Source organism: Acartia tonsa, chromosome 2 (genome assembly GCF_053477335.1).
Source record: "Acartia tonsa isolate MP-2025a chromosome 2, ASM5347733v1, whole genome shotgun sequence".
NCBI lineage: Eukaryota > Metazoa > Arthropoda > Copepoda > Calanoida > Acartiidae > Acartia > Acartia tonsa.
The window spans coordinates 49,276,654-49,293,678 of NC_137261.1; the positions used below are offsets into that span (position 1 = coordinate 49,276,654).

General features: G+C 30.4%; 1 protein-coding gene across 4 annotated transcripts; it reads left to right on the top strand.

Moving 5' to 3' along the window:
* The first annotated feature begins 687 nt into the window (after positions 1–687).
* Positions 688–15,758, top strand: LOC145312837 (uncharacterized). 4 transcript variants are annotated; one of them, XM_080152072.1, is made up of 5 exons: positions 688–760; positions 11,399–11,450; positions 11,934–12,016; positions 13,299–13,405; positions 13,855–15,758. In XM_080152072.1, exons 1-5 carry the CDS (start codon positions 697–699, stop codon positions 14,104–14,106), a joined length of 558 nt encoding a protein of 185 aa, XP_080008198.1. In that variant the 5' UTR covers positions 688–696; the 3' UTR covers positions 14,107–15,758. The 4 variants fall into 4 exon arrangements, with proteins under 4 accessions (XP_080008198.1, XP_080008201.1, XP_080008200.1 ...); XM_080152075.1 differs by lacking the exon at positions 688–760 and adding an exon at positions 1,300–1,337; XM_080152074.1 differs by lacking the exon at positions 688–760 and adding an exon at positions 1,520–1,550.
* The last annotated feature ends 1,267 nt before the right edge of the window (positions 15,759–17,025 follow it).

Sequence of the window (17,025 nt, forward strand, 5' to 3'; positions counted from 1 at the left end):
ATGAAGTAAAGATAAATCAAATATTGTAATGGCTATCTATTGCATCGTATTATTGACAGCTTTCTGTGGATATTAAATGAATACTTATAGGACTAAACGCAGTTTTGTTAGCACCGATGGTTCGAAGGTCCAGGCAGACAAAACTAGTGTTAATTTTATGAATTTTATTTTAATATCCGTGTAATATGATGCTATTCATGTTTTTTTTTAGAACCGATTCTAATCCAGCGGATATTAATCGGTTTCAAAGCCATATTGGAAAGAATATTACATTGAAATTAATAATGAAAATATGAAGGAAAAATAAGCTAAATGCTACCCAGTGTGTAAAGCTTGCAATAAAAATATTTCTTTAATATTCTTGAGAATATTTTTACATCTAGAAAAACTAGTGAAAGACTTAAACTAGGGAAAGTGCACATAATATATTTATATAACATAATTAATATAGTAAGGTGTCTGTGTATGTAATTAGTGGTCTAATCTGTAGTATTATGTGTGTATTTCCAATCTATTAATTGTAAATAAAACATATAATTGAAAGTAGATTAAATGATATACATTTATCAATATAGTTTACTTTCATTGGGTAATTAAGAAGTGGTTTTAAAAGCAAATGCAGAGCATTTTTCACAATTTTCTTGCCTTAAATCAATTGTTTGAATATTTGATAATAATTTCAGAAATGAGCATGAGATGAGGGGATCTGTCCAATTCTATTTTAGTATTCTCTACACTGTACACATGATACCATCTGTAGGTATGTAACTGTTATAGTATTATCTACACTGCACTGTACACATGATACCATCTGTAGGTAAGTAACTGTTATAGTATTCTCTACACTGTACACATGATACCATCTGTAGGTAAGTAACTGTTTTAGTATTCTATACACTGTACACATGATGCCATCTGTAGGTAAGTAACTATTTTAGTATTCTCTACACTGTATACATAGTACCATCTGTAGGTAAGTAACTATTATAGTATTCTATACACTGTACACATGATACCATCTGTAGGTAAGTAACTATTTTAGTATTCTCTACACTGTACACATGATACCATCTGTAGGTAAGTAACTATTATAGTATTCTCTACACTGTACACATGATACCATCTGTAGGTAAGTAACTATTTTAGTATTCTCTACACTGTACACATGATACCATCTGTAGGTAAGTAACTATTATAGTATTATATACACTGTATACTTGATACCATCTGTAGGTAAGTAACTATTATAGTATTCTCTACACTGTACACATGATACCATCTGTAGGTAAGTAACTATTTTAGTATTCTCTACACTGTACACATGATACCATCTGTAGGTAAGTAACTATTATAGTATTATATACACTGTATACTTGATACCATCTGTAGGTAAGTAACTATTATAGTATTCAATACACTGCACTGTACACATGATACCATCTGTAGGTAAGTAAGTATTTTAGTATTCTCTACACTGTTTACATGATACCATCTGTAGGTAAGTAACTATTATAGTATTCTCTACACTGTACACATGATACCATCTGTAGGTAAGTAACTATTTTAGTATTCTCTACACTGTACACATGATACCATATGTAGGTAAGTAACTATTTTAGTATTCTATACTCTGTACACATGATACCATTTGTAGGTAAGTAACTATTTTAGTATTCTTTACACTGCACTGTACACATGATACCATCTGTAGGTAATCAATTACTTACATCATTAAACCATTATTGCAATGCATTATTACCGTATCTTCTTTGATGGATCGAAAGCTTTGGGTACTTTTATTGAATTTAGATTGGTTTGTTACACACGGTAATTTGAATCTACAGGGTATTCTATACTTTGTTATATTCAACAAATCATTGTAGGTGCATTACTGATATTCTATGAACTTTAATGTAAACCAGCAGACAAAAAATGCAACTGAAATGTATAAAAAAAAGAATAAATATATGTCAGGTTTTATTCATAAAATAGTGGACATTTTTTCTATGCTCAGATTACATTCAGTTGAATAGAAAATTTAGGTTAAATTTAAATGCAATTGTACATATACATGTATAATCAGGGATAAGGATAAACAAGTTTATCAAATTTTACATAATTTGACAATTTTATATTTGTAGGGATGGGGGATTGCACAACCTCTACCTAATATATCAGAGACAAAAATGATTTTATGTGGCTTAATAATTCAGAAAATTATATATTTTTTTATGCAAAAAAGTAACCTAAAACACCTTTATCCATCCCCAGTTCCACTCTTTAATTGAGTTAATGCAATTGTACGTTCATTTACATAATCAGAGTCTAACCATAGACAGGGAGTAGTATTTACAACACTTTTAACAATTATAAAGATATTTAGAAAAAAAGCTGAGAGTTCATTAAAAACGGTGAAAGATCAAAAAAATATGTTTTCTTATAATTTTTGCTTTTTTTTAATAGAGTGCCAAAAGCGTTTTTTCAATATTTGAAATATTTTAAGCTTGTAAATAATTTGAATAGGTTGCTTTACATACAAATTCAAAATCTCTATTCTATGTATGTAATACAATCTTAGTTGTACTATGCACTCCTTCCCTTGCTCATGTTTAAAATTCAAATTATACAGTGTGGCCTACAAAAAAGTCAACTTGTGTCATATAATTATAAGTAGGGTATTTTATAATACTGCTTTTAAAAGTTGTCACTTTTTGTTGTAAAATTTGAATAATATAGTTTAATAATCCCCCAAAAATATATCAAGTATGAAATTTATCTTGATGTCTTAGAGGAACAACAGTTTTGGTACTTTATTATATAGCATGGCCCTTTAAATGTTTTAAGCAAAACAAAAAAGATAAATCAGCTAATGTTATAATCTGAAATATTTTTATCAAACTTTTAAAATAAGCTAATCTATTCATCTGAAACACTTTTTATCAAACCTTTTAAATCATTGGCCTTTTCTAGATTGATGAAGAAAAAAAAAGTTTAAATTTATTTGTGGACCATACTGCACAATATATGTTTAAATTCATTTTGCTCACAGAATCAAAATATTTAAACACATTGAAAACTTGGATTTAAGTTTTAATTCAAACAATCAAAAGTTATTTTAGTTTTATTTAATTCAAATTTTAACATACATAATCATATCTACATTTTATTTTTATTTAGTAGTTCAAGGTAATTCAACTGGTTTTCTTGATCTGTAAAGAAAAACACTAGGTTAGGAATAATGTATTTAAATTTCCAAACAGTCTAATGTAAACTATTCCATTAGGTTTATTAAGTAATGATCTTTTTGTTGTCTAATAGCGTCTAATTATAAAACATTCAAACTTTTTTTGCACTAATTTATGTAATACCCCCCTCCATAATGAAATTAATTGTGTAAAAATTGCACAGGAGCTTCGGATAGTGAATAAAAGCTGGTTGGTTCGTAGGTACATGAAACAGGCAGAATTGTTTTCTGTTTCTGAGAAAGATCTTGCTACAGCTACACTGTTTCTATAAACAATTAAGCGTCTTTTAATTCTCTGGACGGTTTTTATATATTCTTCCAAGAAAATAAATCCTGACAAATTCAAAACTTTTAATCTTTTAAATATTGAATTTATTGCTGTTGTTCTACTTGACCCCACTCCTTAACGTGCCACTAGAAGGTAGCTGCTAAAAATACCTTAATTTTTTAGGCCCGAACATCTTGCTGTTTTCAATGTGACTAAACACTTATTTAATTTTTTAAATACAAAGTAGAACGATGTCTGTCCGTCAATCCATCTGTCCGACTGTCTGTTTGTCTGAAGCTTAAGATCTGAATAACCCCTTAATCGATTGGACTTTACTCTTCAAAGAATATAACTACTGGTCCTGTGGTGATTTTAAGATTTTAAAAACAACGATCACGTCTTGGGGAGGGAGGTGGGGAACATTTAAATGCTAGGCGCGAAGCCACTAGTAAATAGTATAAAAGAATCAAAAATATTTTTCTATCCTAGCAAAAGATTGTTCTTAATAAATACCACATTTATGACATTATAAATGACTTATATTTTGACAGTTAAAGAATCAAATTCCAATTTTATTAAAAATTCTTTATCCCTTTATGTCCTAATGCGAAACTCCCCATGTTCAGGAATTTGATGAGAAAAGTTGACAAAAGGTTGCAAATAAATTTTGCTAAGTTGTATTGATCTGATCCAATTCATTGTGCTATGTAGCAACAGAGAGATAGTTTTATTAATATACTTGTTAAAGAAATAGTTTAAAATTGAAAAAAGAATTTTTTTTTGACAATATTTTTAAAAGCGAAGCTTTTCTATAATTAGGCTCGGTCCGTACGTCCGGACGTCCTATAGGAGTTAGGTACGAGTTATATAGCCAAGCAACTCTATAATCGTTACCAGAAAGTCCGTCCGTGCATTTGAAACATGTTGCTTTTTAACTTTTTAACATCAAATTTTTATGTAAAAAAATATCGGATTGGTCTGATTTTTGGAATACTGATTCCTAGGACAACAAAGTACATTGTTAAAAACGAAGCATCTCTATAATCAAGTCCTAAAAATGTAAGTATGTCCTTAAACAATACCCTGTATTTAAGTAGTTTTTCAGCAGATTTACTTACAATTGTGTTGCGTTCGACATTTATATTCTGATTATTCAGTTCTGACACTATACACAAGTGTTAGTGTTCGTATGTCCTACCTTTCCAGAGCTTCGCTTTTATGGATGTTGTCACCCTTGTTTATTTAAAAATTGAATGTTATCTTCCTTATAGATAGCCTGATATCTAGTTGCCGAATGTGTACGCAGTTTCCTGGGTGTTTTCTCATCCTAGCTCAATATTTACTACTAGCTAAAAAAGCTTCAAACTTCAAAAAAAAATCTAAATTCAAAAAATTCAAATTTATAATGTATAAATCGTTTATACATTCAAATTTTGATTTTTTAAGGGAAGTTTGAAGATTTGTAGCTAGTAGTAAATATTGAGCTAGGATGAGAAAACACCCAGGAAACTGCGTACACATTCGGCAACTAGATATCAGGCTATCTCCTTATATTTATCTACTTTATATGTTTTTTTCTTCTAGTTTTATCAGGGAGTAAGGGAGGGGACAATGGGCAGTTAATTCAATTTTATAGTTGTGACCCTTTAAGGTTGAAAACCCAGATATTTCCAGATAAAACAAGTATTTGCAATAAAGCAACCTTTAGTGGAAATTTTAGAATTGTTTTTAATTCGAAATGCACCATCCTTAAACTGATGCTTTACTACAAGCCTTTGATTCTAGAGAACAAAACCTTTGTTTACAATTCATTTCCATAATTGTTATTATTTAAACTTCGGAAAATTAAGGAAACATACCATTTTACTTTTACATCATCTTTTACCCAAATTTTTTTATTGTATTTATTAAAAAGCTTAGACATGAAAAAGCCTTTAAATAATTATATTACAAAACTTACTAAAACAATTACCTTCCTACAGAACTTTTAACTCAAGTTATTTCATTTAACGAAATAAAAATGAGATACCTTGCGTTAAAATTTCATACTACATAAATAAAATAGTTGAGAACATAAGTACATCTTAATTTTAAAGATCTTAAGGTATAAGTAACATATCTTAGGATAACTGGTAGCTGCGCTCCTAGCATCCAGGACAGAAAAATAAAATAACACCATCTTGAGATTTTAATGATAAACAAACCTTGAACAACTCAGGACTTCGTGAATTTTCCCTAAAATTTTGAAATTAATCGGATCATTAATTACAGAAATATTAAGCTAAAGACAAAAAACTTTTGCCTTTACATTAAATCAATAAGAAACATCTAACATGTCTAAAGTAACGAAAAGAGCTAACCGTTACGGACGTACAAATGTGCGGGACCTAATTATAGGAAGGCTTTGCTCATAATAACTAATAATCTTAATATAATTTCTTTCTACAACGCACTAATCGGAATGAATTAACATTAAACAAGAATTAGATATAAAAAATGTAATGATTCAATTTACAAAATAATTTTCAAAATCAAAATATTATGTCTGCTTGTTATTGTTTATCTTTTTGTTGACGCGCTAGTTTGCCGCGAGATTATGCATGATTTTGCGTGACGTCATTCATAATTGGTCCCCAAGATTGGTTAGAAACTTCTAAATTCTTGCATGTTCCCTTTAAGCCAGTCCCCAAAGTCTGAGACTCCTAAAAATGAATATTCGATCCATTGTCCCCTCCCTTACTCCCTGAGTTTTATAGAGAGTTGACCACTGATCGTCTTTCTCCGCGGTCAAAAGCGTAAACATAGAAACATCTAAAAATATAGAAGGGTTATTAAAATAAGATTTTTTAAATTTTTGTAGATTTTTTTGTATGATTTTGGAGGGTTATTTCAAAAACAATTTTGTTTATCTGGCCTATTCAACGATTCAAAGTTTTTTTTTTTTTAAATCCACCTTAGTAGCATTCAAACAACATTAATATTAAATTAGTATCATTAATTCATCAAATTAATTCCATAAAAATGCTGTAAGAAAAAGTCAGAAACTTATCCTAAATAATCTGCGACCTTCAGAATATTCACTATATGTACATATAAATATGTATTGACACAAAATATAGAATATCATTTCCTGTAAAAAGATTGAATGTTTTCCATTTTACTGGGGGTTCAATCCAATAGTCATTCAAAAAAGGGAGACATCGAAAAAAGCTTAGTTTGGTAAATACTTCTATTTCCTATTGAACCTCTATAATCTTCCCCGCTTGCTTATATAAAATAAGTTCTAACCAGCGGCTACGCCCCTAGAGGCCACTAGCGGCAAGATAAGATATTTATATCAAAATATATTGTTTTCAAGAACGGTTTTTTCTTCTATTCACCACCCTTTCCCAAAATAGTTACAAACCATCCCTGACCCATAAGAAACTTCACTGTAAGGAAGAATAATGGTTCAGTAATAGAAAGTCTTCGCTACAGACAGGCAGACAGACAGACAGATAGACATCCTGTTACTTATATATATTCCTTCTTTAGATTAAAATCATCGGTTAAAAATTTAAACCAAGCAATCAAAAGTTAATAAATTGTCCGAATTTTTTTAGCAAACGAATAAGATAAAGTACTCATACAACTCTGAGAACTTGTATAATTTAAAGCCAAATGTCCCCTCCCTCCCTGATTTTTAGCGTTTTTTTGTATGAAGCTTAAGATTTCGATGACTAGTGTCACTGAACCGATTGAGTTCTCCAATTTAGTGAATCATCACATAGGTTCCAGGGTGCTTTTAGCTATCTATTTAAAGATTTAATTCTTGGGATAGTTTTAGGCTATATTTTAATTTTTGAATACATAGCCCCCAGGTGGTATAGGGGTGGAACCGCTAGTGATATAAAAAGCATAAATATTTTTTATCTAAATAAAGAATGAGGGAGATTTGGAGACTCAATTGACGATTTAAAGGATTTCCCACTTGTTTTTCTCCCAGTATTTTTCTACATGTTTCTTTGGGTTAAGCAAATACATCTAAAGAAATTTTTCTTTCTATATTTGATATGATTCAAAATAAACTATGTATAGAAAAAGTCTGATTTGACATTAATATTTATGTGTATTTTGACATGTTTCTATTTTGTATTATCGGATGGTAAATAAAAAATATTATTAAAATAAAATAGAACATGGTATATTTGCTAGTTATTTGGACATCGCGTAGACTTATAAATCAGCCTATCATGTCACACTAAGAAGGACAGAAAGACAAATAGACAGACAGACAGAATAACAAACACAATAAATAACATTAAAATATATAATTAATGAATTTTGTCAAAAAGATATTTTGCATTGAGGTTGTAGAAATTATTTGCAAAATTTTGAAACGCTCAGCAAAATTTGAATGATAACGTATAATTTATTACACAGCTACATTTAACCGAACGAAAAAAAATATTTATTGCAATAGCATATCTTTAGAAGGGTACCTACAGAAAACATAAAAATTAAACCTCTGTTTTTATTTGCGCAGAATGTTTTTTTCTACGAATAGCAGAACCTACTTTGTTTTGCAGATCTTACATTGCAGACATACAGACGGAAGAGAATCATTCTTTTTTGTATCCTTATACTAAATTAACAGGATGTTTGTGTGTCTGTGTGTTTATATGTTTGTTTGTACCGAAGGATCTCGCTAACCGCTGAACCGATCGGGTTCTCCTTTACAGGGTAGCTTCAAACAGAGGCGTGAAAAAAGGGTATGTGTCTACTCCTCTGCCAAAATAAGGGGGTTGGGTACAACCAACCCTCTCCAACCTCCTTGACTAGGGTCTATACCCCCCCCCCCCCCCCAATAGAGCTATGGGAGTTGTTAAGGTGAAAAAGCCAAACCCTTTTAAAATAAATTTGGGGTGTTGAAAAATGTGCGCACTTCGTGCCAATTTAGGGACGCGTTTTGACTTTTCAGTGAATTGGTGGACAACAATGATGGTGTATCCACCACCCTCACACTAGAAATACACCCCTATTATTGCCGATTTTAAATCAAGGGAGGTGTCAACATTTTTACATGCGCTTCGAGCAATAAGATAAAGCATTATGACTGTGAAAATAAATATAGTACATTTATGTAAGTGTAAAATACATTAGATAGAAATAGAAAGATTAAGACAAAAGAAATATAAAACAGTTAAATTGGTAGTTTTTAATGAAATTATGTAATAAAAAAGTATAGAGAGTACAAAAGAAAAGGTAACAAGGACAGCTGTTTTTTAACAAGAGCAATTATGACCATATACAGCATTATTTTTTGGATTGAAAATAACAAATGAGTTTTCTCATTAAGAAGAAGATTATAATCAGCACTGTTAGTTAAATAGTTTGTGACAGAGAATTTACCTTTATGTTGTTAAATCCAATATAGATTAGATACTTTGACCAAAATAGTTATATTTCTTCAAAAAAATAGGCTGACTGACCAAAGCACGTGACTTAAAGAGTAACTAAACTGCCAAAAAAACTAGTACTTGCAACGGTATAGAGCTAACTATAGTGCTGAGTCTACCCAATTTATATACAATTGTTCAACTATGAGGCACAATCCTACAAATATCAAATGCCACACCCGCCAAATCAGTCATGTTAAAATCATAAGAAGAAAATATTTATTTATCGCATCGTATTATAGACAGCTTTCCACATATATAAACATGCAAAAATGTAAGGTTGGAAGCAGTTTTTTTTAGCTCTGAGATGCCGAATGCCCGGGCTAACAAAACTGTTATTAATTCTATGATTTTTATTTTAATATTCGTGGAAAATTGTCTATAATACATGATTTTTCAATATGGCCGAGAACCGTTTCTAACTCATCGCATATCAAACGGTTTCGAAACCATACTTGAAATTATATTTGTGTAACTTTAATTTGGAATATTTACAAGGATTAAATAAAAAGTTTGCTGTAAATTTACCTTTAGAACCTTTAGTGAAAAATTATTAAAATCATAGATACTCTATTACTGGTCCATCTGTTAGAATGTCTGCATTGGTTCTAAACTGGAGTCTGTTGCCCCTAGCATCTAGAGGCAACATATTCGAAGTGGAAGTGGCTAGCCTAAAACCAAACTAATATCGGATCAGTAGTTCTCGAAACATTAAGTTTAAACAAAGAATCTACAACTTTTGAAGAAGACCAATCTGCATTATTTTTGCACCCCTTTTGACGTCATATTCTCCATCTATTTTTTAGGGGTTTTCTTTCCCACTTCTCCTCTCATCTTCCTCATTTTATGACGTCACATGAATCAAAAGTGACACCAAAGTAATGCAGTTTGGTCTTCGTCACAACTTTTTATAATATGCTATGCAAAGAAAATCAATATGTTATCTGCTTAATCACTTTGTTGTTCATGTTAAAAAATGTAGCGCCACTATTGAACCTAATTATCCTTGACTAAAACAAAGCCGGAATCCACTGATACACAACTGGATTTTACCAACTATTCCCAAGTGTGCAAACTTGTCAAACTTGCTGCAAAACCTGGCAAAAATCAATGATGGAAGGTTGAACAATCGTCAGGGGATTGGGAGGGTGGCATGGGCAATGCAGTCATGAAAAAGAGATCAGATACAAAGGGGAGGGGTCAGGAATAAATAGACACACCATTGAAAAATAATCCTGTTTATCTTATCTTGTTTGATAAAGCTGATGATTAAGATGATCAGTAAAATTAATGAAATATAGAAGTGACAATTTTAGAGAGTCATTCAAACTTTTGTTTGATAATTAAACCCTTTCAATTTGACTTTAGTTTGCCCGTTTTCGCAAGAGAACTTACTACAATAAGATCCTTATTTGGGGGAATTTATCGTACATGACAAATAGACAATGCATCAGTGTATAACCCAAATGGTTGAAAAGTTTTGACACTATGCATTAAACGTTAGGTACAAGTTAAAACTTTCAGGCAAATGTCCTCTCCCTCCATGCCAATATTGAGCAGTAGTTCCCCTTAAATACACAAAATATAATAGTTGGTTATCTGGGTTAATTAAACAAAACATTGTTTTTACACCCACTTTCCTATCCTTTTATTTCTGGAAAGGGGGAGCGAGTAGGGTGGTAAAGATGAGCTATCTTGATATTTTTTTCTTCTTCAATTACATTTAGTTTGAAAGTGCATAGGATTACAATGAAGACTGCATAAAATCAATGTCTAAACTCTTTTTTCTTCTCCACAGCTAAATAGAACCATTTCATTAGTTTAATGCATTTAAGATTTATTTTTGCAAAATATTAGGCCAAGTTATACAAAATAAAATCATTTTAAAAGTTAGGTTGATATCTATTTTTTATTAATTTTTTCTTCATTTTAATAGCTTGAATTAGGTTACATCAATTAATGATGATAACATATGAAAAATTGTACAGAATATTGCTCTTCAAACGAATGGATTTCGTTTTTAAAATGACCTTTAGTTGTTTAAATGATTTATTCACCTTATGGAAAAAAATGATACATATTAAGTAAAGTTAGAAAAATTGTGCTTTCTGAAAATGAATAGAAGAATGAAATAGCACATCTAACACTGACCCTTGAGTGGACAATGGGCTTTTTATTACACCAGTCCCCAAAGTTTCATGATAACGTTTGCATCATATTCGTTGGCTTAACAACTTTGGGAACTTTAGTGAGTTTTGTTTGGTTTATTCATGAAGTTGATTGTTTATACGTTTCAACCACTAATTTTAATGAACGGAAAGGGTAATTTTGAGTTTCATCATTGGAAATGTACATCAATTGTCTTATACCTTTAAATCTCTGCTTGATAATACTGAATATTTATTACTTATTTATAGTTTTAAAATAATAATTTTATAATTATTTCAGCACCAGTTTTATACTGTTATGTCTGTGAAGATTGTCCAGAAGACAGCCTGAGGTAATTATATATTATATAATAGCTTTGTTCCATATATACATATTTAGAGCACTCTAAAGATTTTTAAGGTACAAAATTTATTTACTTTATATTAGACAAATAAACAAAATAGACAATCTTAATTTTATGGCTTGCGATTATAAAATAACACGAATCGCATCCTCTCGTGGTCGAAAAAGTGACAGGTTCGAATATTGGCCCACTTTTGAATCATAAATAAAACTTTTAATGTTATAAGATGAATGCCTTCGCCCTAAACAGGCACAGTTAGGACTTTCAGACAAAGGTCGTACTTTCAGATCAAAGGGTTGGTAGTAAGACTGGCGTTTGACCTTATAATTATACACTTTATTAGCAAGATTTAGTTCAGAGATACACCAAAATAATATTGGTGGTGCACACCCCCCTTTTTTTTTTGGGGGGGGGGGGGTAATCTTGATTAAATAAAGCTTAATATTGTAATATTTATTTTACTTTGTTCAGGCCTCTCCGCCACATGTCTGCGTGTCCAGACGAGAGTTATGTTTCATGTATAGCGACACTAACCACATTTGCTAATTACAAGAGTAAGTATTTTTATAAAATAAAAGTCGTCTTTGTAGTACATTATTGGATTACTGTTTACTATTGGGTACATTGAACCGGCTCTCCGTTATACTGAAAAATCATGTATAACATCAAATAACAGCCAAATTTCCACGAGCATGAAAATAAAAATAATACCAGTCTTGTTAGACCGGGACTTCGGTCCCTCGGAGTAACAAAACTGGTTTTAATCTACTAATTTTTCATTTCCATATACACGGAAAGCTGTCTATAATACGATGAGTAAAAAACTATTACTATGTAACTAATTATATTTAAGACCTTTTTTCGTAGCTTTTAAAAATCATTTATGCTATACCATTTCAACAAATTGTACATATATTATATTGAGAAAATATATCGTTTCACTTCTTATTTACATTAGAAATATCATAATAGGCAAAAATAATTAAATATACTTTTATTTACAAGAATCATTTGATATAAAAACCTATTGCATGATTTGTACAAAATTATTTTCCTAATTGAAATAAAGATACCCTTTCATCCAGTGTGATTAATAATAGACATGAAAGAATTGTCCTATTAAGATAATCTAAATTAAAAAAAAAAGAAAATTATAAAAAGTACAATGATTAATTCAATTATTAAACTATTGTTCATTACATCGTTAACTTTATCTATTTTATTCAATATATTTTTATAATTATAAATAATGTATTTCATAATAAATACAAATTCACTAATCCTTATATAAAAGTAACAGGATATGATTCTGTGTATCTGTACCGATGGATCTCTTCAACCACCAAACTGATATGTTTCTCCTTTACAGTGTCGTTTTCAGAGGCCCTGGAAAGGTTTCGGGTATAGTCCCTTTCGTAACATCGCACCTTATGGGGCGATTATTCGTATATTTCACAGTAACTTTTCTCCTATTTCTAGCCTCTGCGGGGGGCTCTATTCCTGCGGGGCCAATTACCTAACCCTGTGGGGCAATCACCTAACCCAATATAACCTAACCTAACCTAAAATAACCCATAAAAAGCCATTTTAAAATACGACGAATCGCCCCATATGGGGCGATGTTACGAAAAGGACTATTCCCAAGGTTTCTAGCAATTTTTTGGGAGGATAACACCACCCTTCAAAGAAAAATCGTTCCTACTTACTTTTATTTTAAAGACTAAAATTGAAAGGGGTCGACTATCCCCAACCCAACTTTAAGAACTCTTGAGGCATCTAGAGGCGTCGCCACTATAAAATTGGAGCGAAGCAACTTAATGATTAAATTATTTTCAGCAATCAGTCGAGGGTGTAGTAAAGCCCCAGCAGTGTCACGCCGGAGGGGTCACTATAGCAGATACAATGGAGCCGTCTGTTCACAACATACAGTTAATATTATGAGAGTAAGTTCAACTTTTTTATCATAGTTACTCGTAATTTGATATGTCGATTATATACTGGCAATAAATAAATAAATAGAATAATAGATATATTATTACTTGGATGTTACACCAGATTTTCGTATACTGTGAAACAAAGGGTCACTCGCAGAGGGATTAAATAACGATATTCACCTTCCACCCCTTTACCCATCCACTCTCTCCTACTAAATAAACTGACCAATAAATTTTATATCTATTTAAAAAATATAGTTTTATTATTAAACATTCTAGTATTTTTTACTCCTTAAGTAAAAAATACACGGAGACGATAAAGTACCTTAAAATGACTTAGTAATATGATCTAAATCTATAAATAAAAAATGAACAAAAAATCAATATGATTTAGATCGGATGGGTAAAATAATGAATGAGGAAAAGCTCCAAATATAATTTCAATATTTTGATATCAGGCCACAGTTTGCTTATGTGGGCGTGACACTTGCAACGGACCCAGCCTCCCGCCCAAGGACTTCCTAGACAACCACGAGGACATCATCGACATAGAGGAGGTTGTCAGGGAGATGAACGAGGTGAAGGAGGCGAAGCCAGCGCCAATAGCGGCGGCCGCAGCCGGCAACAATTATAGCACAAGTTTAAGCGCACAGTTATTAGTTATCATTAGCCTCATCAGGACGTTTTTGTTATATGATAACCTTAAATAACTAAGGTTGATAACATTTGGTGCTATTTAAATGATTAGGACGATTTTAACACGCTTCCTTGGGCTTAGCAGGGAGGATTTTAGATATACATGAACTGAAGTTTTCAGTGAAAGAAAATAAATATATTATATATAAAAATATATATACTACCGGTGATGTAAAATCATTATGTAACACATTGTAGTCAGGAAGGATATTTTATCTCAAGAAAACTATTTTGCATCTAAATATCTGCTTAATTAAAATTTTTAGAAAATATTTGTAAATTTTAGTGTCAATGTAAACCGAAAGAGGTCTTATTATGACTTATATTCATTTCATAATGAAAATTTTAGAGGTAAAATAATATTTCTTCAGATAAATTATCCATCTCTGGTTAATATTGTATAAAAAAAGGTATTTTCATCAATACTGTTTTTTTTATAGAAAATTTTATTATTTTTTTCATATTAAGAAAACAATATGCTAATTATTCTTTATTAAGAGAAGGGGTATTTTATCCCAAGAAATAAAAAAAGTTTAAGATTAAATTATTTTTTTTCTGTGTTTTTGTCAAATATTATGTTGTAATTTTTACTTACTAAGAAAATATTACATATTTAAAATTAAAATTTGCGGCAAAAAAATTTTCTTTACATGAAATATCTCCCTCTGCTTAATGAAAGTTTAATATTAACCAAAATAGAAAGGAAGAAATATGTTGTAGTATATTTGAACAATGGTTTGTTTTAATTTACATTTTTAAAGATATGATCAAATTATTACTAATTGCATGACAGAAATTTACTTGTTTATTTCATTCTAAAGAACAAATAAATTTTATATACCCATTCAAATACAACAATTTATATTCTGATAAAAAATAACTTCATTTTGTTGATTTAATGTTGATTTTCAAATTCCTTTTGAACGTTTTCTTTTAATTTTAAAACCTCCGCTACATAATTTTATACAATTTTAGTGCAATTATATTAAAATAGTTTTAAACAGTTTCTAATGGGCTTGCATTCATCGGGGACAACCAAAATCAAATAATCATTAAAACTCTATTTATATATCCGCGGACAACCCCTAATCTTTTAAATTAATTTGCAAAAAATAGAAAATAAAAATTGTAAGTTTTGTATTTAAAAATCAATCTAAGTACACTTTCATTTGTTTGCCAAAAGTGCAAAACCATTTTTTTGCCACTTTAAGATTATTTTCTTTTGCAATAATTCTCTCTTTTTTCTTGAGGTCATACTTTTTTTATAATATCATAGCTACTACATAACTATAGATAGAATATGTCCGTCAGTACTTTCAAAAGTTTAATTTAAAACTTTTAAAAAAATAATTTCATGAACACTTTATAACTTGTGGGCAATTATCATTAATTTTTTTCTTCCATTTAATAATTTTTATAAAACATATTTTTGTTCTATGCTATTAAGAAAATAATTACCCATTTTTTTCATTCCATTAATTTTATATTTTAAAATCTTTCATGCGAAATTGTTTTATGGAAAATTAATTAAATTTGAAGTGATAACATTGTATTTTTGAATTTATTTATCGTCATGTGATTAATTCTCTCGCCACTTGTTAAATGTTATATTTGAATATTTGAAAGTAATTTTTATGAGTCATATCAATAAATGTAATAAATGAAAGTCTTGTGTTTGTAGCATGCTTACAACTAGAGTGTACCCGTACATTCGTCTGTTAGACCAAATTGCTTACAAAAAAGTAGAATGTTCACCCCTATACAACACCCCTCTAACCCCACTACACAGTGGTCAACATCCCCCTAATACACCTCCCTATAACTGCGATGGGGAAGGTAAAAAAAAGTTGACCCCCCATAAAACTTAAGAGGGCGTGAAAACATTTACAAGTCAAGGACGCTTTTTTTGACTTAGAATGTTGATTATGTAAGTGTAGAGGGGAGTGTATTCAATAATTCGTTCCCTGACTCTAAAATATCACCCCTCTTGTTGTCTAAATAATGCCCCCATACATTTTAATTTAAGGAAGGTGTATAAATTTTCGCCAAAACACTGAGATTGCCACAGTACATGATTAATTTTTATCTTGGCTGTATCAACCCAATGAGAGCTAGTATAGTTTTAAATGTAACAAGAATATTAGTGGTTAGGGCACCTTAGGTATTAGCCCATTGTGAGTTTTTTTTTAATTTTGTATAAAAATAGGGGGGGGGGGGGTTGATAGGTATTTTAAGGAAAATTTTTGTTTTCGAATTAAAGACTATCAAATGCTTTGGTAATATCAAACTGACTCTAATTTTAGTTTACAAAACCAAAATTGCAGTTTTCCAAAATTATTTTTCATGAAATAACGATAATTAGGAATGCAAATAAAGTTTGTTAAAACCTATCTAATGCCATTATTTTCAAATTTTGTTCCTGAGGACGGCAGGCCATGGATTATAAAAGTGCTGAAGAAAGAACAAGGACAATTATATACAATAGTATCAAATTCATTTAAGAAAAGAAAAAAATTAAAAACATAATGAAAGAGTGATAGGATAAACATGAAGACGAATAAAGTCCCTCAAAAAACCAGCACCTGACGTCATAAAATGAGGGTTTATCTATCTCTTTTTAGGGGATTTCTTTCCCACTCTTCCTCTCCTCATCACTCATTTTATGGCGTCATTGAGGGACTTTCTTCGTCTTCATAAACATCAATTATAAGTTAACATTAGTAGACAAAATATAGATGAAAACTTACGTTATATATAACCGAATACATCTACTTATCACTTGTAGAGAAGCTACACTATAATGAAGTTGTTGCATTGTTGCAATAACCGATTATGAGGTAACTACTATCCAATCTTTATTATTCAGTGTGGAATTTGATTCTACTTCGAATTACTTGTGCCATTCACTACTTTTTGTAGATCTTGAATCATTG

What these genes read in the sequence shown, in the direction of transcription:
- LOC145312837 (XM_080152072.1), top strand. Translation starts at nt 697, where the DNA reads ATGAGGGGATCTGTCCAATTCTATTTTAGTATTCTCTACACTGTACAC. An exon ending in ACACATGATACCATCTGTAG is followed by an intron (nt 761 to 11,398) that starts GTATGTAACTGT and finishes TAATTATTTCAG; the next exon opens with CACCAGTTTTATACTGTTAT. An exon ending in CACATTTGCTAATTACAAGA is followed by an intron (nt 12,017 to 13,298) that starts GTAAGTATTTTT and finishes AATTATTTTCAG; the next exon opens with CAATCAGTCGAGGGTGTAGT.